Source organism: Chionomys nivalis, chromosome 23, assembly GCF_950005125.1.
Source record: "Chionomys nivalis chromosome 23, mChiNiv1.1, whole genome shotgun sequence".
Taxonomy (NCBI): domain Eukaryota; kingdom Metazoa; phylum Chordata; class Mammalia; order Rodentia; family Cricetidae; genus Chionomys; species Chionomys nivalis.
Window position 1 is genome coordinate 2,671,310 of NC_080108.1, and position 26,169 is coordinate 2,697,478.

A 26,169-nucleotide genomic window follows, 5' to 3' on the forward strand; every position below is an offset into this window, starting at 1 on the left:
GAAGAAATACTGAGGTGCCTGTGCGTGCCAACCGTTTTACAGGCTTTGCCCTATTGGCTCCATATCCTGTATGGTATGCCGCTGTGGTGGTTTGAAAGAGAAGGTACCCATAGCTCACATGTTTCGGTACCCTGTTTCTAGTCGGTGCAACTGTTTGGGGAGGATCAGGAGGAGTGGCCTTGTTGGAGGAGGTGTGTCACTGGGGGTGGTCTTTGAGGTGTCAGAAGCCCACACCAGGCCAGCATCTCTCTCTCTCTCTCTCTCTCTCTCTCTCTCTCTCTCTCTCTCTCTCAGCTCCTGTCTCAATGCCATCCATGCCTGACTGTTCCCCACCATGATGATCATGGACGAACCCTCCCAACTGCAACCCCCCCTCCCCCATTAAATGCTTTCTTTGATGAGACTTGCCTTGGTTATGGTGTCTGTTCACAGCAGTAGAACAGTGACTAAGACAGCCACACAGCTGTGAGCTGGCTGTCAAACACCAGCCCCTCTACTGTCACAAACGCTTCATTCTCCTGTCCCTCACTCAGGGTTGACCACGATACAAGAGGCAGGGCTGGCCAATGGAAGTCCTGTGAATCATTCTTGGACAAACGGAAACCTGGAGAGCAAACAGTGTCGACTGTGGACACTCTCCTGTAGTCAGCCGCTCCCAGACCATCCCAAGCCAGGCCAGACATCTACACTCTCCCCTGTTTGCTCTCAGTCTCTAGGTCCGAGTCCACCTGGTCTGTGACCTGTATGGATTCTCAGCTCTCTTTTCAGGGATATTTTATGAGCAACCTACTCACCAAGTTCCCAAAGACTGGACCTAAACCCCAGATACTGGGCATGGTGCTCCTAAGACTCCAAGTCCAACATGCAGGACAACTTACCAAATTCTGATGATTTTGAAAAAAAAAGGGGGGTTTCTACTAAGTCCCCAGACATGTACATAAGCCCAAGCTGGAACCTGGGGGGGGTCTTTTCTTTCCTTCTCTGGCTCTCAGAACCTGCAATGTCCTCTTTTAAAAGCCTAAACTTGTTGGGAGCAGTGATACCTCAGATCCTGAATTTCTTCTAACAACTTGTTTTCCCCTGATCTGAGTGCCTACAGCTGCTCTGAGCACGAGACCTTCAAGAGTTCCTGATGGCAGGAGAGTGGTTTCTGGTGGATTTGGCTGGGGCGTGGCTATCTCTATATAATCTACCCCTGAACACAATAAAGGGGGCATTCTTGGGGAATTCAAGGATGACCCGTGTCGCTGTCTCTCTGTCTGTGTGTGTCTGTGTATTTTAACCTCCAGCCCCCTTGCCCGAAGCCCACAAACTGGGTGCCAGCGTACAGAGCACCTGGAACCTGGGGGGTCTTTTCTTTCCTTCTCTGGCTCTCAGAACCTGCAATGTCCTCTCTTAAAAGCCCAAACTTGCTGGCACATCCCTGTAATCCTGGCACTTGGAAGACAGAGACAGCAGGGTCGGGAACTCCAGGTCCTCCTTGTCTCGTCTTCTTAGTGAGTTCAAGGCCAGCTTGGGCTGCGTGAGACCCTATCTCAAAGAACCAGAATCATTGCCTGGGGCTGGAGGAACAGTTTAGTGGGTAAAACGCTTGCCTTGAAGCTTGAGAACCTAAGTTTGGATCCCCATAACCCGTGTGAAGCTGGAGGTCGTGGTGGTGTGTCTATTAGTCCAGCACTCCTATGGAGAGATGGGAGAGATGGAAATTCCTAAGACACTTGCAGGCATACACAGCAGTGGGCAAAGAGACCAATTCAAACAAGATAGGGGTGAGGGTGTCACCAGACATGGCACCTTTGTACCCATATTCACACACATGAAGAGAAACATACACATTATATACACACATAGACACACTAATAATAATAATAAAATGGTTCATCATTAGTGGTGCACACCTTTAATCCCAGCACTCGGGAGGCAGAGGCAGGTGGATCTCTGAGCTCGAGGCCAGCCTGGTCTACAGAGTGAGTTCCAGGACAGCAGGGCTACACAGAGAAACCCTGTCTCAGAAAACAAACAAACAAGCAAAAAATAAACTCTGCCTCTCAGGTGAGTTTCTGAGATGCTAAGCAATGCTGGATTGCTTATTTTCAAGATAGCGTCTTACTGTGTGGCCAAAGCTGATCTCCAATTTGAAATTCTCCTGGCTCAAATGCTTAAATCCTCCTCTTAAATGCTAGGATTAAGAAATAATTTCTAACAATTTCAGAAGTGGCCCTAAACATATTCTTCATATACATTTATGCAAAGTGACATTCTTAGCATCAACAGCTAAAAAAAATCAAAATATCAATCACCTGGAAACTGTTGACAAACTTTAGCCACAATTTAATTATTTGCATAAAGACAAACAATGAAATCTATTTTACTGATATGAAAACCTGGTTTTATCTTTAATGAACAATTAAAGATTGTGTGCATGACAAATAAATTGATTTAAAATAAATTTATTTGGGCAGGCAAGATGAACTGACGACCAGAGTTTGAGCCCAGAAGAGCTGTTTTCTCAAAGCTGCCCTGACCTCCACATGCATGTTATAACACACACATCCATAGACACACAAAACAAATATATTTGAAGGGTTATTTGAAGAAATAATTATTTATGCTTAATAATTCTTTATGTTCAGTAATGGTAGTAACAAATGTTTTAATTTATATACCTATTTTATATCTTTGCACACCAAGGTCCTGCAAAAATTTCTTAGACAGAAAGGGATTACAGGTAAAAAAAAGTTTAGGAAGCTGTGCCGTTGAAACCTGTCTACAGGGGCTGGAGAGATGGCTCAGTGGCTAAGAGCACTGGCTGCTCTTCCAGAGGTCCTGAGTTCAATTCCAGCACCCATATGGCAGCTCACTGTCAAATAATCCAGGTGAGAAAGTTACAGACCTCCACAAATAGAGAACTGAATTAAAGTACTTTATTAGTTGACAACAGAACAGGATTTTGCCCCTGAAAACTCTTAGCACCAAGGCTCAGGGGTGCAGCTTTCTTAAAGACAATAGCCAGAGCAATGTTACTGTTGGGTGAAGGCAGGAGAATCTTGTTTGTTCTTACTCTTCTTTCGGAGGGCACACTGCCACCTAGCTCCCAAATAAATCACACAGAGCCTTATTCTTATAAATGCCCTGTTTTAGGTTGACTTGGTTCTAGCCTGCTTTTCTTTTCTTTTCTTTTTTTTCTTTCTTTTTTTTTTTTGTTTGTTTGTTTTTTGTTTTTCGAGACAGGGTTTCACTGTAGTTTTAGAGCCTGTCCTGGAACTAGCTCTTGTAGACCAGGCTGGCCTTGAACTCACAGAGATCCGCCTGCCTCTGCCTCCCGAGGGCTGGGATTAAAGGCGTGCGCCACCACCGCCCGGCATCTCCTTGTTTTCATGACCTCTATTTCTTTAATTGTCACAAGCGCACAAGTACACACACACACACACACACACACATATATAGTGTTTTATATACATATAAACTTTTATATAGATAAACACATAAAAGTTATATATATATAAATCTATGTGTACATAAATAAATATATGTGTGTATATATTCCTAAATATATGAATACAATCTGCTTGGTTCATACAGTTATATATGTGTGTGTGTTTTGGGAGATACCATTTGGCTTGGTTAACCAATTTGGAGGCTCTCCCTTGGGGAAAACTAATTTTCCTGCTCTCATCACACCTTAGTAGTTAGCTTGTAGTTCTCAGTCTAGGATCGAGGCCCCACGACAGTGGTTCTCAGCCTTCCCGATGCTGCGATCCTTTAGTACAGTTCCTCATGGTATGGTGACCCTGCAACCATAAAATTACTTTCATTGCTACTTCAGAACTGTAATTTTGCTACTGTTATGGATCATAATGTAAATATCTGATATGCGGGATATCTGATATGCAATTCCTATGACCCAAAGGACTCAAGACCCACAAGTTGAGAACCACCGCCCCAGGACCCACCACGTTCCTTGTTATCAAGTCCAGTGATGCCATCCCTGCTCAGGTCATGTTTAGGCGGCCATGTTGCTAAGACTTCACCGGTGCAGCTTCTCTGACTCTTCTAGGAGGCACAGCCAACTTTCTGCTTCCCTGGCTCTTACAGTTTTACCTGTTGGGTTGGACCACACTGTCACGTATTCTGTGTCCTTAGATCTCGTGTGATTTCTTGTCATGGTCCCTATCTGTTGCTAGGAGACGTTGTTTTGATGAGGGGAGAGAGCTATACTTATCTGAGAGCACCAGCACAAATATTTAGAATGTAGTTAGGCACTATATTGGTTTCGTAAAGTGGTAGGTGTCAGGCTCCCCTTGATCCACGAGTCTGGGGTGGTTAACTAGGTTTCCAGTAGCAGACATGGTTTCCTCCTTGTTTTGTGGCCTTAAAACCCAATTTGAGAGCTGTGGCCACTGCTAAAGGACAGATGCCACTAATTGTACCCTCGGGAATATTGTTCCACACCGCTCATCGTAGGGCTAGTCATCATAGCTGGGGAGGGTCACTGCTTGCTCGGATGGAACCATCATGAAGACGTTTGTAAGCTTTCTGTTTTCTTGGAGATGCCCCAGGGGCAAAGCCCTGACCCCCGCTGCTATGGAGACAGGCAGTTTTCTGGTGAATTCAATTACTGGACTTCACAGTGAGAGCAAAGAGCGGGAGCTGGCCCTCCTGCCAGAGACTTGGAGAAAATTCACTACACAGGGAAAGCCCCGGGCTCCTAGGGAGGAACCAGTCTGGATTTTAGATGATTAAAACAATTTACCAAGGGTGGAACGGAGCTGAAATTCAAGATGACTCTGAGCAGGGTGGGGAGATGGAAGTTAGTGACACCCTGTCACGGGTTTATCCTGTCAGAACATTTGAATTATGCGGTTTTAAATGCACACATACATACGGGTACACATTTATTTCCTCACCTAGTAACACGGAATTTCCCCATATCGTGAAAGATCTTTCTCTTTTCTTTTTCTTTATTTCTGTTTAGTCATCTGTTTACATATTTATGAAAGGGCCCTTACTATGTAGCCTGGGCTGACTTCAAACTCCCACCCCTTCTGTCCCAGCCTTCCAAGAGCTGGGGTTATCGGCATCTGCCTCCGCGCCTGGCACTGTACTGTTCTTGTTCTGCAAGTACATGAACGGAGGACTTGCCACACCTGTATCAACATTTTTTGGTTTTGATTTTTTGATGCAAGAGTTTCTCTTTGTAGCCCTGTCTGTCCTGAAACTCCCTCTGTAGACCAGGCTGGCCTCGAACTCACAGTGATCTGCTTACCTCTGCTTCCTGAGCACTTGGATTAAAGGGGTGCACCACCACCACCTGGCAGCACTTTTATTTTTATTGCTTTTAATTGTGTGCATGTGTCTGTGGGTGTCTTCAGGTGCCCACGGAGGGATCAGAACTCTGAGGAGCTAGGTTTACAGGCCTGTGTGAGCTGCTGAATGTGGGTGCTGGGGACTGAACCCCAGTCCTCTGTAAGAGCAGGGCACACTCTTGACCACTAAGACATTTCCCCAGAACTTTATTATCTGTATTGAGACAGGGTTTCTCTGTGAAGCCCTGGCTGTCCTGGGACTCTCTGTAGACCAGACTGGCCTCGGACTCAGAGATTCACCTCTTTCTGCCTCCCGAGTGCTGGGATTAAAGATATGTACCACCACGTCTGACCTCCTTATTTTTATTTGAAAAAAATATTGATTTGGGGTTAGAGAAATACATGATTAGTTCAGGAGCATACACCATTCTTCCAGTGAACCTGGGTTTGATTCCCAGCATCTTGATCAGAGATTCCCATCAGCTTACTACACCAATTCCTGGGGTACGGGGCCTCTGGCCTCCTAGGTACATAACCCTCCTCACTATATATATTTATATAATATATATATATATATATATATATTTCTTGGGTGTTCGTGTTTTTGCCTGCATGTATGTCCTTATGAGGATATCAGATCCCCTGGACCTGGATTTACAGACAGCTGTGAGCTGCCATGTGGGTGCTGAAATTTGAACCCGGGTCCTCTGGAAGAGCAGCCTGTGCTCTTAACTGCTGAGTCATCTCCCCAGGCCCACTAAATTTTAAAATAATAAAAATAAGTAAAATCTTTTAAGCTAGAGACTTTATCTTTCGGTACACATATGTGGCATGGGTGTGTGGGTGCACATGCACCCACATGTGTGTTTGTGTGAGCATAAATGTGGAAGCCAGGGTGTCCATACCCCTCCGAATTACTCCCCACCTTTATCCTTAGGCTTTGAGACAGGGTCTCACGTAGCTCAGGCTGGCCTTCAGTTCACTACAGAGCTGAGGATGGCCTTCCAAAGTCCTGGCATTGCAGACATGTGCCACTGGGTGCCAGGGATTGAGCCCAAGTTTTCACGCATGGTAGGCAAGCAAGCATTCTACCAATTGAGCTGAGAGGGGAAAAAAAAAGAAATAAAAAGGAAGGACATGATGGCTCCTAGGTATGGTGGAGAAGGTTTATTGTGGATAAAAGGGAGAGATAGCCAGAGGCAGGGACATCTGGGAGAGTCCAGAGTGGACATGACCTGAGCCATGTGAGGGGATGGGGGAGGGGAGAGCCAGACCAAGAGGCCAGGAGGGTGAAAGGTGGATGAAAAAAGAACAGGTAATAAAAATGGTTGGATTATATAGGGAAGGGCAGAAAGGGGAAGGGGAAGGCCAGTGCTTGGGCTGGAGAAGTTTAGGGTAGAGGGCAGGGTATGCCAGCCATACTCTGTGACAGGTAGGGGCTGAGGGATGCAGGGAGAGCCTGGTGGTCAGCATCCATTTTGACACGTTAATGAACACCTCAGCAAGCCATTTTTTTCCGAGTCCGAGACCTAACATGAGCCCCAGTCCTAGCCCTGACCCAACACTGTAGCTATACGACTGTGTTACATGAATCTGTCTTAAATGGATGAAGCTACATTTCATTTCTTCCTATTTTCTCCCTTTCCCTGTAGCGTAAGCAGCAACGCAATCAGCATTCCTTATGTCTAAGTGCCTGTGCAGAAAGTGTGCACTTTTTTGATGGCCTTATCCTGTTGCTAAATTACTAGGACTACTGCCCGGTGGTGGCACACATCTTTAATCTCAGCACTCGGGAGGCAGAGGCAGGCGGATCTCTGTGAGTTGGAGGCCAGCCTGGTCTACAAGAGCTAGTTCCAGGACAGGCTCCAAAGCTACAGAGAAACCTTGTCTTGGGAAAAGAAACAAAAAACAAAAAACCCAACAACAAAAGTGAGTTTATGGCCAGTCAAAGGCTACAAAGAGAAACTTTGTCTCAAAAGAAAAAAAGAAAAGAAAAAAATTCCTAGGACTGCTATGCCACCCTCTGGGGACACAGAGTGGGGGCATCCCTGTTTTCTGTTTTTGCCTCATGTTCTGGTACCACACACCTGTGTGACAATTGTTTTCAAATGTGTTTATCTGGGCCAGAAGGATGGCTCAGTGGGTAAAGGTGCTGCCTTCAAGCCTCACTGTCTGAATTCAGGACCCGGAAGAACTGATCCCTACAAACTGCCCCTCACAGGGATGCACTGCAAGCCAGGTTGGCTGATAGCCAGACCAACAGCTGAGCCAAAGCTTCCCCCACCTGTCTCTAGTGACTTGGTGGATCTGATGCAGGAGCATTCTTCTGGAGGACTCCAATGTCCAGGCCCACTCCCCTCCCCAGTGCCCACGCTTCCTTTTATCTGTCCTTTTTCTCTCTTTTCTGTTTTCTCTTTCTCTAATTTTTTGTTTTAATGGTTTTGCTTGGTTTGTGTGTGTGGGGAGGTTGTTTTCTGTTTGTTTGTTTGTTTGCTTGTTTGTTTGTTTCTTGTGACAGGGTCTCACTGTATAGCCCTGAATGGCCTGGAACTCCATATGCAGACGAGGCTGCCCTTGAATTCACAGAGATCTGCCTGCCTCTGCCTCTCAAATGTGGCATTAAGAATGTGTGGCACCAATCCCAGAGAACCTAAACAACGATGAGGACCCTAAGAGAGACATTCGTGGATCTAATCTACATGGGAAGTAGAAAGACAAGATCTCCTGAGTAAATTGGGAGCATGGGGACCTTGGGGGAAGATAGAAGGGGAGGGGAGAGGCAGGGAGGGGAACAGAGAAAAATGTAGGGCTCAATAAAAATCAATAAAAAAAAATGTGTGTCACCAGGACTGGCTCCCCCTACTGCTTTAACTCTGGTCTTTGCCCTGCTGGCTCTTTTCTCTGTGTGTCTGCCTCCCCCCAGCCCCTTCTCTGTCTCCTCCTCCTTTCAATGTCTTCTCCCTTGGCTCCACCCTTCTTCCTTCCTTCCCCGCAGCTCCCTGTCCTCTCCTGCCACTTCTGCACGAATCACTGTTTCTGCAAGACACCAGCCAGCCTGGCTTTTAGGCACTAGGACGGGAATTGGGCATTAAACGAAGGTGATCTTGCCTCTCCCAAGGCGGTGCTAACCGGTCACAGAACGGGGAGCCAACCCAGCATGACGTAGGCAGTCTGAGCTTCCAGGAGTCAGCTTGCCTGAAGGCTGTGCCACCCCGGCTTTATCACACTGTTTTGATGACTCATGAGGCACAGGGCAGTAGGGAGTGGACTTTCTCCACCTGTGCGGGTTTAAGATTCCAAACAGGGAGCCCAGCTGCACATCAGGTCACCACACTTCCTGCTGTGGGGCCTCAGGTCACAGAGTGTTTTAGGACCCAGACTCACCAGAGGGTCTGAGGTGGGGTCAGTCATCTTCATGCTAAGGCTGGATGTGCCGCCCCATTTTAATTTTGCATGCAAATGGACGGAAATAGAAAACACTATCCTGAGTGAGGTAAGCCAGACCCAAAAAGAGGAATATGGGATGTACTCACTCATATTTGGTTTCTAGCCATAAATAAAGGACATTGAGCCTATAATTCGTGATCCTAGAGAAGCTAAATAAGAAGGTGAACCCAAAGAAAAACATATAGGCATCCTCCTGAATATTAAACTTCATCAGGCGAGGAAAGGAGACAGAGACAGAGACCCACATTGGAGCACCGGACTGAAATCTCAAGGTCCAAATCAGGAGCAGAAGGAGAGAGAGCACGAGCAAGGAACTCAGGACCGCGAGGGGTGCACCCACACACTGAGACAATGGGGATGTTCTATTGGGAACTCACCAAGGCCAGTTGGCCTGGGTCTGAAAAAGCATGGGATAAAACCGGACTCGCTGAACAGAGTAGACAATGAGGACTACTGAGAACTCAAGAACAATGGCAATGGGTTTTTGATCCTACTGCACGTACTGGCTTTGTGGGAGCCTAGGCAGTTTGAATGCTCACCTTACTAGACCTGGATGGAGGTGGGTGGTCCTTGGACTTCCCACAGGGCAGGTAACCCTGATTGCTCTTCGGGCTGACTAGGGAGGGGGACTTGATTGGGGGAGGGGGAGGGAAATGGGAGGTGGTGGTGGGGAGGAGGCAGAAATCTTAAATAAATAAATAAATATAATAAAAAAAAGAAGTGTGATCTTTCTCTTGAAACTGTAGGTAATGGAGAACAAAAATCACTAATAACTTAAAAACAAACAAAAAAAACCGCTCACTTTTACGTCTCTGAAGCCCATTTCCGAGATGTTCTTCTTTCAAACCATCTCCAGGAGTCCTCTGTGGGCAGATAGGTGTTACAGCACTGTTTGTTTTACCCATAGGGTGCTCTTGTACCTGTGTGTGTGCGTGTGTGTGTGTGTGTGTGTGTATGTGTTTGCATGTGTGCACACACCTTGCTATATCTGTTATCAGAAAATGATTAAACAAATGATGTCTCCTATTTTTTGATGTCTTCTATTAAGAATAACATTCATCCATTAAATGGATGAGGTATTCACAGAAGCATAGATGATTGATAACCAAGACTCGTAAGAGGGAAGGATAGGGGATTATTGCTTAATCCATCCAGATGGGTGTTTTGTTTTGTTGAGATCAGAGTTCCCCATGTAGCCCATGTTGGTCTGAAAATCCTGGTCCTCCTGCCTCGTTCTCCTGAGTGCGGTGATTACAGGTGTGTGACCTCAGGCCCAGCTTGGGTGCCGAGCTTCTGTTTGGGGATCGTTGTATGATATTTTGATGTCGTCAGCACACACACACACACACACACAGACATACACACTCACCACATGGCAAATTAGTGTGCAGACTAACACGAAAGATAATCAAGGTGAAGTGGAAACCGAAACTAAGACTAAGAAGTACCATGTAAATTATAAAAGTGTATGAGTGTGTGAGTGTGTGATCACAGAAAGGACACATGTCACTTGCTTAGCAGTTATCAACGGATATGGGATTGACTGGGCAGGCAAGGAAGAGGGATATTCTTGGTCTTTTATGGTACCAAAAAAAAGGTACTGGATTATGGATGATTCTGATTTTTAAAAAAATGCATTCATTTAGTAGTGTGTATATGTGTGTGTTTTCCTCTGAAAAAGATGGGACACACTATAGCCCACCATCCCTGTCCTCTAATATCTCGGGATCAAGTGAGCAGTTATGGGGTAGCACCCTTAGTGCAGAAGTACCTTGCGGGGACAACCTGGATCAGCTAGAAGATGTCAGGTGAGGGTCTTCCTGAAAGAGGTGACATTTTGGTTTCCAATGCCAAAAGATGGTCACGAATTGGAGAGGCAGAGATCTCAGAATGAGACCAGCTTTTCAGATGCCAGCTGGATTCCAGACACCACGGAATATGGGAAGGTGGTTTCCTTAAACTTCTCTCTGTGGCGTTAGGAGACAGGCAGCTCCCTCTACTTTCTGGTTGGAAAGCTGTTGTGGGAACAAGTCAGGGGACCCTTGACGGTTCTCCAAAGGAATTTCCCCTCCAAGTTCCTGAGGGAGCTCAGATTTCTCTCTGAGGTCAGGGTTTAGCTATTCTTTTGAGTCCTGTGTCCTAGAGGCATGGTCTCCGCAGAGGACCACAGCCCTGCCCGGCGGTGCCCTCTGTTGGCCGGAACCAGAGTGGCAGACACTTGCTCCTGCTGTGCCTGGCTAAGTACAAGCCTGGTGGTTAGACAACCGATAGCCGATAGCCAGGATGGACTCTTTTTTTTTTTTTTTTCTTTTTGGTTTTTTGAGACAGGGTTTCTCTGTAGCTTTGGAGCCTGTCCTGGAACTAGCTCTGTAGACCAGGCTGGTCTCGAACTCCCAGAGATACGCCTGCCTCTGCCTCCCGAGTGCTGGGATTAAAGGTGTGCGTCACCACCGCCAGGATGGACTCTTACAACTACCGGAGCGCCAGTTCCACATTTGGGGAGGAAAGATCTTGTCAGAAAATACAGCTATTGGGAGTGAGGCTGGATTTGAGGAGTTAAGATAAAAAAAGGAAGATTGGGAAAGCTACTTTGGAGTTTGGGAGAGAGCCACAGCCTTGCCAAATCCGTGTGTATGTATAGCTTTTGAGCATTTTCTTCAGGCTGGTATTTCCACCTGGAATCAATCAGTCTCAATCACTCTCTCTCCCTCTCTTCCCACCTCCCAACCCCTCCCCAACTCTGTTACAGAGTCTCACTAAATAGCCCAGGCCGTCCTTGAACTCACGGCTTTCCTCCCTCAGCCTCCAGAGTGCTGGAGGGCTAGGACACCAACATACACCACCATGTCTGGCTTTTTTCTGAGCAGTGTTAAAAGAAGCAGATATTTATGAATATCAGCGTGCCCATTTCTTAGCGTGATACACAATACTTAGCAAATATATAGTAACTATACCCCCACCAAGTGATAGCTATTTAAATTTGTGGTTTTCATCGTGTGGTAAGTTCCTCTTATTTAAAATGCTGGAAACAGCCCTATGCTGGTACTAAATAAAAGCTCTAGCACTGAATTACACTCACCCCCTTTATTAAAGTAGTTATTTCTTTTTGTTTTATGTGCACGCGTGTTCTGCCTGTGTGAGCATTGGTGTGCCATGTGCTTGCAGGCACAGAGCCCAGAGGAAGACATCAATTCCCTGGAGCTGGAGGTAGTCACAGATGACTGTGAGGTGCCATGTGGGGGCTGTGAACTGAACCTGGGTCCCCTGCAAAGGTAGTCAATACTCCTAACCACCGAGCTATCCCCCCCCTCTTTTATTGCCATAGGGTCTCACCACGTGGTCCAGGCTGACCTCCATCAGGCAATCTTCCTGCCTCAGTTTCTCAAGTGCTGGGACTTGTGACACCAGACTAGCCCTAAGTAAGTTTCCATTTACTGTATATGTATATACTCATAGATAAGGTGAAGATGCACAAAATCAGAAAAATTATAATATATAATTTTTATATATATATAAATATATATATCCTTTATTATATATACTCTGCCACAAATACAGCTCATGGTGTGCAATACATGTGTATATATATGATATGTAGTATAATAGTGTGTTTCTGTCTTGCGTATGTGTGTGTGGATATGTACATTATGTGGAGGGAAGGAATGGAAAAAGGAAGGAGGAAGGAAGAGGGGAGGGAGAATGTTTCTCCCTTAATATTCTGCATATAAGATCACTCCCAATGTTTTCTTCATTGCTAAATCCACATAGTGAGTAATTCTTCTGGAATCTTCTCCAAGCTCCCAGGATAAGCAAGTATCTATCTCCATCTGCCTGTGCTTTGGGGTTCATCTGTTTCTGCTGAACCGGCACACTGGGTAGTGTATTTGTCCGTCCTTCCCTGGCAGTCTCCGACTCTGAGCTTCCTGGGGTCTCAACTGTGAGTGTCTGGAAAGATGGAAGGATTTTTTTCCTACCACCTTCTTTTTTGGGGGGGAAAGAACCCTAATTTTTTATTGACATTTTTTGAGCTCTACATTTTTCCCTGCTCCCATCCCTGCCTTTCCCCTCTCTCCCCTCCTACCACGTTTTACCAGTGAACAAGCAGATGATTCTGAGTCCAGAAACACGTAATGTGTGCGTTTATGTGCGTGTGTGTATGTGTGCACGCACGTGTGTGCGTGTGTGTACGCGCATGCGTACATGCGTGTATGCATGTGTGCGTGTGCATGCATGTGTACATGCATGCGTGCGTGCGTGCGTGCTCAGACTGGAACTTGGCATGGAGAGGAGGTTAGGTCAGTTCACTGCTGGCAGGGAATAAGGCCAGGAAGGCCAGTGAGGCCACAATAAGACTTTGAACTTTAACCAGCAGGTGGTTCTCTAGCTGGACTTTGCTCCTTGTTCTGTAGAGATGACCTGAGAGCTAATGTAAGAGGATTGCAGCCACGCCAGCTTCTTCCTTTTCTTGTTTGCTGGCTTCAACGCAAAACTTCCCTTAAATTGACATCACAGGCTGTAAAATCAGAATCAGAAGAGACGAGAAGAACGGCAGGCATAATAATGACCCGAAAGGAGTCTGTCCCCTAACCCCTGGGACTAAGATGGCTTACAGGCCAAAAGGGAATTAGGATTCCTAGTCAGCAGGCACCGAGACTGGGGGATCATCTGGGACTATCCAGGTGTGCTTGGTGTAAGTAGGAAAGAAAGGGAGAGGGGGAAGGGAAAGAAGGCAACAGAGCGGTGGGAGAGAGGCCTTGACGGCAGACGAGGAGGAAGGCAGGGCAGACGGTCAGACGAAAGAGCACAGCCGATTCTAGCAACTGGGAAAAGGCCACCAAGTGAATCCTCCCCCAGCACCAGAAGGGTCTGCATCCCAGCTGACATCTTGATTTTAGGCCAGTGAGATCCATTTTTGAACTTAGACCTCCAAGAATGTAATGTAACAAATTGACCTGTGTCCCTCTGAGACATTAGATTTAGGGTAATTTGTGACAGCAGAGATGTAAACTAACAGAGGAAGCCATGGGGGTTATTTTCAGAAAGGAGGAATGGGGTCCTCGCACCTCAAGACTGACTACGAAGGGCAGAATTGTGCAGGAGTCTGGTCCTGCGAACCCAGGCCCCAAAGGAAGAAGGCCTTAAGGATAGATAAGGATGCTCAAGGCTGGAAGTCTGAGAAGGCTCAGAAGAATGGCATCTATTGGCCAATCTTTGTTCCTGAGCTCCTGGATCCTTTGCTTTGCTTTTTGAGACAGAATTAGGTTGTATAGCTCAGGCTGGCTTTGAACTCCAGATCCCCCTGCCTCTAACTCTCAAGCGCTGGGAGGTGTGTGCCACCATCCCCAGCAAGTTTACGGATCCTATCTTGATCAAGGTCTCTTCCATCGCCAGCAATGACTCCCGCCGGCAGTTGCCCAGAAAAGGCGAGGGGTCCCCAGTCACGTCCTGGATACTGGCTAGGGTCCTAGTTTGGGGACTGGCCCTGGGGTAAGACCAACAGTTCTCCTAAATACATGCAACTCACTGAGAAAGGGATTGACCAAGGCAGAGAATGCAGGTAGGCTATTTGGGTCCTGGGCTTTCCGGATGAGCTCTCTTTGGCCAGTATTTCACTCAGAGGAGCCCAGCAAAAGCCTGTGGAATGAAAATAATGGAAATAATAAATAAATAAATAAATAAATAAATAAATAAATACGTCCAGGCTTTTCCTTCATCACCTGTCCTTGTGGAGCACTTGAGAGGTGGAGTCAGGAGACCAAATAATCCAAGGCCAGCCTTAGAACACAGAAAGTTCTAAGCAAGTGGGCTACACAAAACCTTGTTTAGATAAATATGTAAGAGCCGGGCAGTGGTGGCGCATGCCTTTAATCCCAGCACTCGGGGAGGCAGAGGCAGGCGGATCTCTGTGAATTCAAAGCCAGCCTGGTCTACAGGGCAAGTTTCAAGACAGCCAGGACTGTTACAAAGAGAAACCTAGTCTCGAAAATAAGGAAGGAAAGAAGGAAGGAAGGAAGGAAGGAAGGAAGGAAGGAAGGAAGGAAGGAAGGAAGGAAGGAAAGAAAGAAGGAAAGAAGGAAAGAAGGAAAGGAAAGAAAGAAAGGCATGCATAAATCAATATATACCATTCACCCTTTTGGTAAGCAAGGAAGGAAACAGGATCCTGAATTGCAGGGCAGGGGAAGAGGAAAGATCTGCATGTTGCCTCCCGAGGGCTCCCAGATAAGCATAGAACAGGGACAAGAATTGTCTGGTGACAGGGTTTTAAAATATCAGAGCCTTTTAGATAGTGATAAACCTGGCAGATGAAATTCTCCCAGCAGAGGAAGCAAAATGTGGCTGCGAATAGAAATTGGGGTCTCAGCTTCCTCATCAGTAGATTTTAGGGGCCGTGTGACCAGACCACCATACAGTCCTGCAGCAGTGACAATTCCATGCTTGTGATGATGGAGCTGTGAGGGAGCACTCAGGAGGAGCACTCCTGCTCCACAGCCTCAGAAGCCCAGTGTGACCTGGGATCCTGGCCTGTGAGCCCATTGCATCAGCCACAGGAGGGACTGGTTTTTCCTAGAACTGGGGCGAGGGGGCGGGGTTGGATGGGGGAAGTTGGGAGTGGGGCTGGATAGGAAGGCCTGCCAGCTTCCGGGGTCCACGCTGGTCAGGACTTCATACAGTGCCTAACAGTCCGCTGTCAGCAGGCTCTCTGAGCTGCATAGACTCACATTAGAGCCAGCGGTGGGAAGAACCTGGAGCTTCTGATGTGACTGAGGTCTCCAGAGAAGGGTCTCCGTCCCCTTGTCAATAAAGAGTCCTTAGACTCCTGATGTCTCCATAGCCAGAAGACCTTTTTTTTTTCAGCTTGAAAAATTGCCCCCTTTAGCCTAATTCTCCCGGTTTCTAGGCAGGAGGCTGAGGCCTGCAGAGGCTTGTCATGTATGGAGCCAGCTGTCCCTCTAAGGAGTTTTTTGGGTGGTGGATAGCACACATTCCTTGGTCTGGGTACGTCCACTCTCCTTTTCCCAGGGATAACAAGTGTCTGGAGTTAGGCTGGACAGGGTCTGAGAAGCCACATGGCTGCTTTCTGAACATTGGAGGCTGCTGCCCTGCCGGTGACGTGAGTGACCCGGGTGTGTTACCTTGCGTCTCCCTGATGTACATCGCAAAGTAGACAGGGTGGTGATGCAGGCAGATTGCATATGTCATCATGACTCTTCCCCAGATCTCAACTGCCTAGCGTGCTGTTAGACACACAGGAGGCTCTGGGCTTCTCTAGGGCTCAGAACCCACTGTGTGGGTTAAGCCACCAAGGGCAGGAGCAGGGCAGATCACAGATAGAAGGCCTCCGACCTTGGGGGGTGTGTACCCACGTCAATGGAGGTCAAACTCAGGGCCTTATACTGTGCCGAGAAGCCATCTGCTACTAAGTTGTACCCTCAGGTCTGGACTGCTGGACTCTGGACCTCACCAGTCAGGACTGGAGGGAAATGTCAAGGAAAACGTCTAGGAGGTGGGGGTAGATGGCTCAGTAGGAGGATGCATTGCCCAGGAAGATTCTGAGCCTTGATCTTATCATGGTAGATGGTAGACGGGGAGGGGAGAAAAGAGAGAGAGAGAAAGAGAGAGAGAGAGAGAGAGAGAGAGAGAGAGAGAGAGAGAGAGAGAGAGAGAGAGATTGATTCCTAGCGGCAGCCTGGGGCCCACAGACATTAGGTGACATGTGTATACATGTAGATATCATTTTTAGCCTGAAAAGGCTGTCCCTCCCTTGGTCTGCAGTACCCACCTGAGCTCGGTGCCAGCTGAGGTTACTTGGGGTCTGGCAGCCTGGGTACCACGGGCTCGTCTTGCCCTTGCTCCAGATTCACATGTTGTTCCTGGCCAGGCCCTTGACCCCAGTGCCTCTGGTGCCAATTCAGTTGGTCCAGCTTGGAGCGCTCACGGGCGATGTTATCCCAGGAGTCACATGGGCCAGCCTCAGTTTCTCCATGTGGTTGTCGTCTTGGAAAGAAGACTAGAGAAAGTCGTGTGTGTGTGTGTGTGTGTGTGCGCGTGCGTGCGCATGTGTATGGGTGGGCGTAGGCATGCGTGCAAAGCCAAAGCCCAATCTCGGGTGCCTTTCTTCAGGAGCCCTCCTGCCCTTTGAGAAAAAGGCTCTCTGGGACCTGAGGATCAGCAATTCAGCTTTCCAGCCCAGCAGCCCCAGGATTCCCCTGTTTTCATCTTCTTGCACTAACACACCCAGTTTTCTATGTGGGTTCTGGCGAGCAAACTCAGGTCCTCATGCCTGTGCCCCCCAGCTCAGTCTGTCCTCTGATGTGACGCGTAGGCTGGTGACATTTTTATCCAGGGCTTTCTGGCTGTCGTGGAGACCCGCAGGCCATCTTGGTGTCGTTTGCTGTCTGGGTGTTTCTGCAGTCCCCCTCCCCCATCCTATGGCTCCTGTGTGTACAGTTCATTTACTCACCTGATCGCCAGCCCACGTCCTCCTTTGCTGCTAATACACCCATTCATCCTATTCCTCTGCCTCGAACCCAGAACTGTGTCTGGGAATAGGCCGGCCTCAGGTGGGATTCAAAAATGCACACAGAGGCAGATTACACCGTGAGGAGCACCGGGCAAGGGAGGCCATGCCTGTAATCACCGTACTCTGGAGGCAGAGACATGTAGATCTCTGAGTTTGAGACCAGCCTGGTCTAGAGAGTGAGTTCCAGGAAAACCAAGGCGACACAGAAAAACCCTGTCTCAGAAAACCAAACCAAAATAAGAACAAAACAGGCATGAGGACCAGGCACTCAGGAGGAGCCCCTGCCCGTGGATCTATGGTGCGGAGGCACAGTAGAGACTCACCCTTGAGGTTTCTAACTGCAGCCGAAGAGGCCTAGGGATGACCTGGCCACTGGGTGAAAGAGGCAGGAGGCAGCCATTTCAGAGGCTCCCGGGCCCTTCTGGCCATTCTCCATGCCACGCTGGAGACAGCTCTCCCAGGCCTGACCACAACAGAACACTGTGTTTGCTGGTCCTCCCTTGTGGCCCTGGGCTTGGGCATGAGGCAGAGGGTAATGCCCTCAGGGACCTGGATGTAGACTCAGAAGGGGTTACACAACCGGTACTGGAAAGGCTTTTCCTTTGGAGATTTCCAAACCGTTCAGTTTGCGGGTGCACGCCAGGGAGTCTTGCGGCATGGCAGCTGTGAGCAGCACCAGGGCCTTAGGGACGATGTCCTGCCTCATGACCTTAGGCTAGACCCATGATCAGCATCAACACTGGGAGAAGTTCTCTCCAGAAAGTGTAAAAACACATGAATATAGGGATAGAATGAATCAATAAAACATTTATTTATTTATTTTTTCCTAGATAAGGTTTTTCTGTAGCTTTGGTGCCTGTCCTGGAACTAGCCCCTTGTAGACCAGACTGGTCTCAAACTCGCAGAGATCCACCTGCCTCTGCCTCCTGAGTGCTGGGATTAAAGGTGTGCGCCACCACCACCCGGCAACAAAACGTTTTTAAAAGAGCACTTTTGCTCTCACAGAGGACTTGGGTTCGAGTCCCAGAACCCACACAATGGCTCACAATTGTCTGTGACTCCAATTCCAGAGGTCAAATGCCCTCTTCTGACCTTTGCAGGCACCAGGCACCCATGTGGTGGGTCAGGCATACAAACAGGCAAAGCACTCATACATATAAAATAAAATGTTTAGAAGTCAACAAACCAAAGACCTCATTTACTTAATTCTATTTACTTATTATTTTTGTGGCTATGTGATCAAATGCACAGCCCCTACTTGTTATGGATGCTACCACTGAGCTACATCTCCTAACCCTGGATTAATTTTGATTTTAGTCTTGTTTTCTCCGAGGCAACATTTTCCTTCGTAGCCTAGGTTGGCCTGGAACTCATTATGTAACCCAGGCTGGCCTCAAACTGGTGGAGAGCCTATTGCCCCAGCCTCCTGAGTGTTGGCATTACTGGGTCAAGTCACCACAGGTGGAAAATCCTTTAACTTAACATTCATTTTGAAAAATTGCTCTTTCCCAGTTCAGTTTAGCCAACAACTTGATGCCAAGTCTCTAACTACTGACTGATCTGGGCTGTACTGGGCTAATGTGTCCTACAAAGCAGTTCTGCCACCGACAAGGGCTTGGTGGAAAATTACTGTAGAGAGGACTGTTGTTAGGGTTACGCGTGGCGACACCTGCTATGACTGGGCTTCTGGGCTGGTTTCAGAGCTCTTTGTCTTGCACCAAGCCGTTCCATTTCAGGATTTTGTTCCTGTTCTTTTCACAGACAGTTTACCTGCACTGAAGAAGTGAGCTCTGCGCATTAGGAGGGGAGCAAGCCGCAAAGAGGCAGCTTGACTTCAGGTAACCTAAAAGAACTATTGATTGCCTGCCCTCGAGTGTTCCGGCTGCCAAAGGGACAAAGCTTCCCTTTAGCTGGCTGGGCCAGCTGCTGAAGGAAGAACTGGTCTCTCACTGAGGCAATCATGCAGACCCGAAATGACAAGCAGAAGGCTAGATGGATCACCTGATGTAGACACTGGGGACCAAACTCTGGGATTGGCTTAAACCAGGGCTGTGTTGCTCCAATGGCTGGGTTTTGGCATCCTGACAATCTGCTGACTGCTCAAAAGCCTGGAAATAGCGCCGGGGCAGTCTGTTGCACTCCTTGGGAAGGAAAGCAGCCATGCAAGTGCTAACCAAACGCTACCCCACGAACTGCCTGCTGACGGTCATGGATCGGTACTCGGCGGCAGTGCGGAACATGGAGCAGGTGGTGATGATCCCTAGCCTCCTGAGGGACGTGCAGCTGAGCGGGCACCGGGGTTCCGTCCGGGAGGGAGCTCCGGATCTCTACACCTACTTCACCATGCTCAAGACCATCTGCGTGGAAGTGGAGCATGGGCTGCTCCCGAGGGAGGAGTGGCAGGCCAAGGTGGCCAGCGGCGAGCCCAGCGACCCTGAGAATGAGGCCTCCGAGGCAGAGGAGGCTGACGAGGAGAGGCTTGCCGGGGAGCTGGACCTAGAAGCTCAGTTCCATCGGCACTTCTCCAGCCTCCATCACATCCTAACCCACCTCACCCGGAAAGCCCAGGAGGTGACAAGGAAGTACCAAGAAATGACAGGACAGGTCCTGTAGGCCTCCAACTCTAAGGAAGGTAATGGTGGCCATGCCAGTGGGCTATAATCCATGCAGGGACATGAGGGAGGAGATGAACGGTGGTATAACTCAGTAGAAGGGGGCCAGGTGAGCGCTCACGTCAAGGGTATTGGGGCTATCAAGTGGGGGGACCCAGAACTGGCCTCCTTAGCATTGTCCCCCAGTATTGATAAGCAATGACTGTGAATTCCTACAGAGAATAGCCTATGTACATCTATGTAGGAAGTAGTCTATGAACACATCCCTCCTGAGTACATGGGTGTGTGTGTGTGTGTGTGTGTGTGTGTGTATGTGTGTGTGCTGTGCATGTGTCTATGAACACATCCCTCCTGAGTACATGTGTGTGTGTGGGGGGGTATGTGTGTGTGCTGTGCATGTGTCTATGAACATATCCCTCCTGAGTACATGTGTGTGTGTGTGTATGTGTGTGTGCTGTGCATGTGTCTATGAACAATCCCTCCTGAGTACATGTGTGTGTGTGTGTATGTGTGTGTGCTGTGCATGTGTCTATGAACACATCTCTCCTGAGTACATGTGTGTGTGTGTATGTGTGTGTGCTGTGCATGTGTCTATGAACAATCCCTCCTGAGTACATGGGCATCTGTGTGTGTGCATACATGCGTATGTGTGCACTGTGGATTTGTTAGTAAACACATGAATGTTTGTAGATTAGCACTTGAATGAGTCTATTCTCAAGGTTACCCCCACCCCAGAAAGGGTTTCTCTGTGTAGTCCTGGCTGTCCTGGAACTTGCTTTGTAGATCAGGCTGGCTTCGAACTCACAGAGATCTGTCTGCCTCTGCCTCCTGAGTGCTGGAACTAAAGCTGTGTGCCACCATGCCCAGCTTTCAAGGTCAACTTTTTAAAAGCTTTTAAATTATTTACTGTCTTTTAGAGTTTGTGTGTGCGTGCGCGCGCACATGCACACGTGTGTGCATCATGGCATACATGGGAAGGTCAGAGGACAACTTGCGGGGGTCAGTTCTCTCCTTCCACCCAGGATCCGAGGGATTTAACTGTCATCACAGACTTTGTGGCAGGCACCTTCGTCTGTTGGGCCATCTGGCTGGCCCTTTCATAAAGTTACTCTCATTCCTGTGTGTGCACGATGTGTGCTGTGAGCAAGTGTGCTCCAGTGTGTGTGGACGTCAGAGGATCTTGTGGTTGAGTAAGTATCCCTTCCACCTTTCCCAAAGCCGCAGCTACTTCTCCTTCTCCTCTTCCTTTTTTCCCACCTTGAGACAGGGTCTCTATGAAGCCCTGGTTGTCCTGGAATTTGCTATGTAGACCAGACTGGTCTGGGAACTCAGATTCTCTCCTGCCTCAGAGTGCCCAAGTACCAGGATTAAAGGCATACCACACCATGCTCAACTTCAAAGTCAGCTCCTTTAAAAAATCTGATTATGGGGACTGGAGGGATGGCTCAGTGGTTAAGAGCACTGACTGTTCTTCCAGAGGACCTGGGTTCGATTCACAAATGGCAGCTAACAACTGTCTGCAACATCATTTCTAGGGGACCCAACACCCGTGGCAAAACACCAGTGTACATAAAATAAAAATAAATTTTAAAAAGGAGAGAGGAAGGGTCTGGAATAAGCATTAAAGTAAACTCTTTAAATACAAGCAAATAAAAGTCTGATTATAGGTACGGACTGTCCCCAGAGTTGGGACACATCCTATACATATAACCCCAGGGCACACACCACCCACTAAGGCCATCCACAAATCCTAGACCTCTCCTGCCATGAATTAGTATCTCCTTTGCACGAAGCGCCAACATGGTTCCCAATTGCTGTATAATTCCTGTATAAACCAACCAAGGTGAAAAGAGCTCTTAGGTTTTGATTATTTTTATGTTTCAGACAGGGTCTCATCTCACTATGCTGTCCAGGTTGGTCTTAATGCTGTCCTCTTGCATGTCCCTCAGATCCTGTCAAAGACGAAGTTATTGTTTTCATTCTGCAGGTGAAGATCCTAACCAGCTGTGTTTGTGTGTGCACGATGACTCCTATGTGCACGAGCCCACGCTGGCCTTTCCTGGCACACAGGATGAGGCTGCTCCCAGTGGTCCTGAGACTGGCAGGGAGAAGTCAGACTGCAGCGTCTGCTGGCTTTGACCGTGGGCTACCTGCCAGCTCCATCTCAGTCCCTTAATTAGGACTGAGACTAGATTGGACCTCCAGGGTGGATGAGATGGCTGGGCAGGTAGACACCTGCCACCAAGTCTGACAACCTGATTTGATCCCTGGGGACTCATACGTGGAAGAGGGGATCGACTTCTACCAGGTGTCCTGGCCCCCCGTGTGTGCATTGCCTTCCCCGTTTCCTAATAAGGAAGTTGACGTGGGAGAGCTGAGTGACCCATCTGAAGTCATGTAGGTGGGAAAGGGACAAAAGCCAGAGGAGAGACAAGGCGTGCTCCTCGTGCTCAGGGTCAGAGGTAGAACTGGGAGTCCCAGACCAGCTCCAAAAAGCCCAAACCTAGAATGGGTGGTGGTGCACACCTTCAATTCCAGCACTCAGGAGGTAGAGGCAGACAGATCTCTGACATCAAAGCCAGCCTGGTCTACAGAGTTCCAGGACAGCCAGGGCTACCCAGAGAAACCGTGTCTAGAAAACTAAAAACAAAAACCAACTCCCACCCCCCCCAACAAGCAAACAAAACCCCCAAACATCATCGAGCAAGCAAACAAACAAAAAGCAAGTCTGGCCCAACTTTGAGCTGAGGGTTCTTCCCAGAACCATTCTCTGTCACCCTGGAAAGCTAGGGACCTCAGGGACCAGACAGAAACTCTGCTCCGGGCATTTTCCGAGCTGCTCTCCTTTCTCACCTCAAACATGACCTCTTTCCTCAGGCCTCTCTCCTTGTCCCCTTGAGTCTTCCTGGGCTACCTTCCAAAGGCGCTCTTTGAACACAACTAGGCTGGAGCCTGGGGGAGGGGGGCTGGTTGAGCCTCAATTCCTGCTCACCGATCAACACTGAAGGGCCGTGCGGCATTAAGGCAATACTTTGTTTTTCCTCTGCACGTCAGCAGTAGTAAAGCAATGACTGGCATTTGAATAGTGTTTAAATCCCCTGCATATTGATTACTCAATGAATTATCATTACTTAAAAATTTTGCTACTATCGCATGGTTGGGGATTTAGCTCAGTCATTCAACACTTTGCCCAGCAAGCCAAAGACCCCAGGGTTTGCTCCTCAGCCTCAGCCTGCCTCCTGGTGGGTGTGGGGATGTTTTATTATTGGTGTGTGTGTGTGTGTGTGTGTGTGTGTGTGTACAAGCACAGGCAGGCTCCTGTGCCGGAGAACAACTTTTGGAAGTTGGTCTGTCCTTCCACCAAGGGTTCCAGAGTTCAAGGTCAGGCCATCCAGGATTGCTGCCAGTGTTCTTAGCTGCTAAGCCATCTTGCCGGTCCATATTTTTTTATTACCTCTTATAAAAAGAAAATGGAGATCTGTTAGGCACAGTGGTGCATGCCTATAATTCTAGCATTTGGGAGGTAGAGGCAGGAGGACCAGAAGTTCAAGGCCACCCTAGGCTACACAGCATGCTTGAGGTCAGCCTGTGCTACACAAGTCCCTGTCTCAAAAACCAAACCAAACCAGCCAAACAAACAAACAAAAGCGCTGGGGGACTGAGAATTAGGTTTTCTGTTCTTTAGAGCAATAAAGCCTGTAGCCTATGGTGGAAATGGGAATTGGGGGCAATGGAGGGGGTAGAAACCACATTCTCCAACTAACCAAACAGGTCTAAAAATCTGGGCTCTTCTCTTAGCTCCACTATTGCCTGCTATGGTACCTTGGGCCTCTTTGGAGCCTTGCCGAATCTCAGCTTCTGCTAACAGGATGCAGAGGAGAAAATGTAAGCAGCCCAGCTCTGCTTGTCTGCGAGCCCTTAATGCCTAAGTCTTGCGGTACTACCAGCTCGCTCTCGCTCTCTCTCTCTCTCTCTCTCTCTCCCTCCCTCTCTCCCTCCCTCCCTCCCTTCTTTCCTCTTTTTTTTTTTTTTTTTGGTTTTTCGAGACAGGGTTTCTCTGTAGCTTTGGAGCCTGTCCTGAAACTAGCTCTTGTAGACCAGGCTGGCCTCGAACTCACAGAGATCCGCCTGCCTCTGCCTCTTGAGTGCTGGGATTACTGTCCGGTGCTACCAGCTTTCAAACTGCATCATTAGCATTTTTTTTTCTTACTCTATTTCAGAAAGCACGGATAGTAGTTGTTTGAAATTACAGACAGCGTCCACAGGGCTCTCACCGGGTTTATATCACCCTCTGAGACCCACATCTTCGGATCGCCATAGCCTATGCACCCCACAGGGCAGCTGAGCAGGATGAAGGCCACTCAGAGGTCAGAGGCCTAAAGGAACAAGTCCTCCATCTGTACCCCACTCCCAACAGCACTCCAAGTCCAGACTTTGACGCTATCTGTTCTGTGATCCTGGAAGGAGCCTTGGCCCGTCTAGACCCACAAGCTTCTTAAACTCTTGATTCATGACCCCGTAGGGTGTCGTATAGCTGATTTTATTTTATTTATTTATTTTTTGAGACAGGGTTTCTCTGTGTCACTGTTCTGGCTGTCCTGGAACTTACTCTGTAGGCTGGCCTCGAACTTACAGAGACACAGAGATCCATATGCTGGGACTAACGGTGTGAGCACCACCACCCGGCTTGCTTACATTCTCTCTTCTCTTCTCTTCTCTTCTCTTCTCTTCTCTTCTCTTCTCTTCTCTTCTCTTCTCTTCTCTTCTCTTCTCTTCTCTTCTCTTCTCTTTTCTTTGACATTTGGCTTTTGAAACATTTCCACTCTACAGATCAGTTTACCGGAGAGAGGGGGCTCTGATGAAGACTCAACGGCGCATCACCCTGAGACCCGAAAGGAAGACCCGGACCCAGCTGGACGTGAAGGGGACTTGTCTCTGCGGTGCTTCCCCACCTCCAGCTGATCGAGTTTGTGGACTCAGTTGCAGGCTCGCCTTTAAGACGTTTGTTATGATTCCCGGTCTCTCTTCCTTAGCCGTGTGAGGTGGTGACTGAGCTTCACCAGGCCACGATCAGTATAAAGCAAAGGCGTTAGCGACGCGACCTCTCGGATGTCATTCAGTGCCTGGTGTCACAAGTTATCTATCCCCCGGAGCCCACATTCCTTCATGTATAGAGCAGGGACGCCGCACCTACCTCACAAGGAAACACGGAATCAAAAGCACCGGGCACGTGCCCACATCCTAACCGCAGGCGTTGAGCACGTGCTGTCTGGAGCTCCTGCTTCTCACCCCTGGAAGAGGCTGAGGTAGTTGAGTGTGTGGGATGAGCTCCTCACCCTGCTGGATCTGATGAGGCTGAGCACAGGTGACCTATGAACCTATTTATTGCAGTAACAATTAAAAAGAAAAGAAGATGGTGTGTTGGTGTCTTTTTAAAAAACATTTTCTGTACTTTTTTTTTTGTTTTTGTTTTTTGGTTTTTCGAGACAGGGTTTCTCTGTGGTTTTGGAGCCTGTCCTGGAACTAGCTCTTGTAGACCAGGCTGGTCTCGAACTCACAGAGATCCGCCTGCCTCTGCCTCCCGAGTGCTGGGATTAAAGGCGTGCGCCACCATCGCCCAGCTCATTTTCTGTACTTTTAATTTTCACAAGTACACCCCTGAACACCAAATTCATCTGAAACAATTGCCCAGAAGCAATTTGTTATATTCGTACTGTTACCTAATTTGAAATCAGGTACCCACCAATTTTACTCACTTCTGAAACGTAATCTGATTAGATATAGGTCTGTAGAGGAAAAAAGGGTTTGGACAGCATTTGGATTCGATGAGCTGTAAAGAATTGTCTCTCTGGAGGCAGAGACAGGAGGATCTCTGTGAGTTCCAGGGAAGTCCAAGCTATACCAGACCTGTAGCAACAAAGACCTTCTGTCTGCTACGTGTGGTCTTCTAGTGGCGATGCCCCAACCAACTATGGTAGCTACCGGCTGTCTTTTCCAGCGCGGTCCATCTAGGTGCAAATTCAGTCTGTCTCGTTGAATCTTCCCAAACCCTGCTCTGTACTGTTACAGAGAGAGCTCAGAAGTTCAGACCTGTTGTTCTCATTAAAAACATTTAGGGGGCCTGGCGAGATGGAGCAGTGGGGAAGGATGCTTGCTACCAAGCCTGAAGACCTGAGCTGGATCCCTGGAACTTACGTAAAGAGGGGATCAATTCCCACAAGTTGTCCGACACACCCGCCATGGCATGAGCACACACCCTAAATATAAAACATAAGTAAAAACC

At 48.2% G+C, this 26,169-nt stretch overlaps 1 protein-coding gene across 1 annotated transcript; it reads left to right on the forward strand.

Annotated features, from left to right (window-relative positions):
- The first annotated feature begins 19,197 nt into the window (after positions 1-19,197).
- Thrsp (thyroid hormone responsive) lies at positions 19,198-25,307 on the forward strand. The gene is made up of 2 exons (XM_057756247.1): positions 19,198-19,906; positions 24,717-25,307. The coding sequence occupies exon 1, from the start codon at positions 19,435-19,437 to the stop codon at positions 19,885-19,887; it is 453 nt and encodes a 150-aa protein (XP_057612230.1). The 5' UTR covers positions 19,198-19,434; the 3' UTR covers positions 19,888-19,906; positions 24,717-25,307.
- The last annotated feature ends 862 nt before the right edge of the window (positions 25,308-26,169 follow it).

Excerpts from the sequence above, each read along its gene's own strand:
- Thrsp (XM_057756247.1), top strand. The coding sequence starts at position 19,435 with ATGCAAGTGCTAACCAAACGCTACCCCACGAACTGCCTGCTGACGGTC.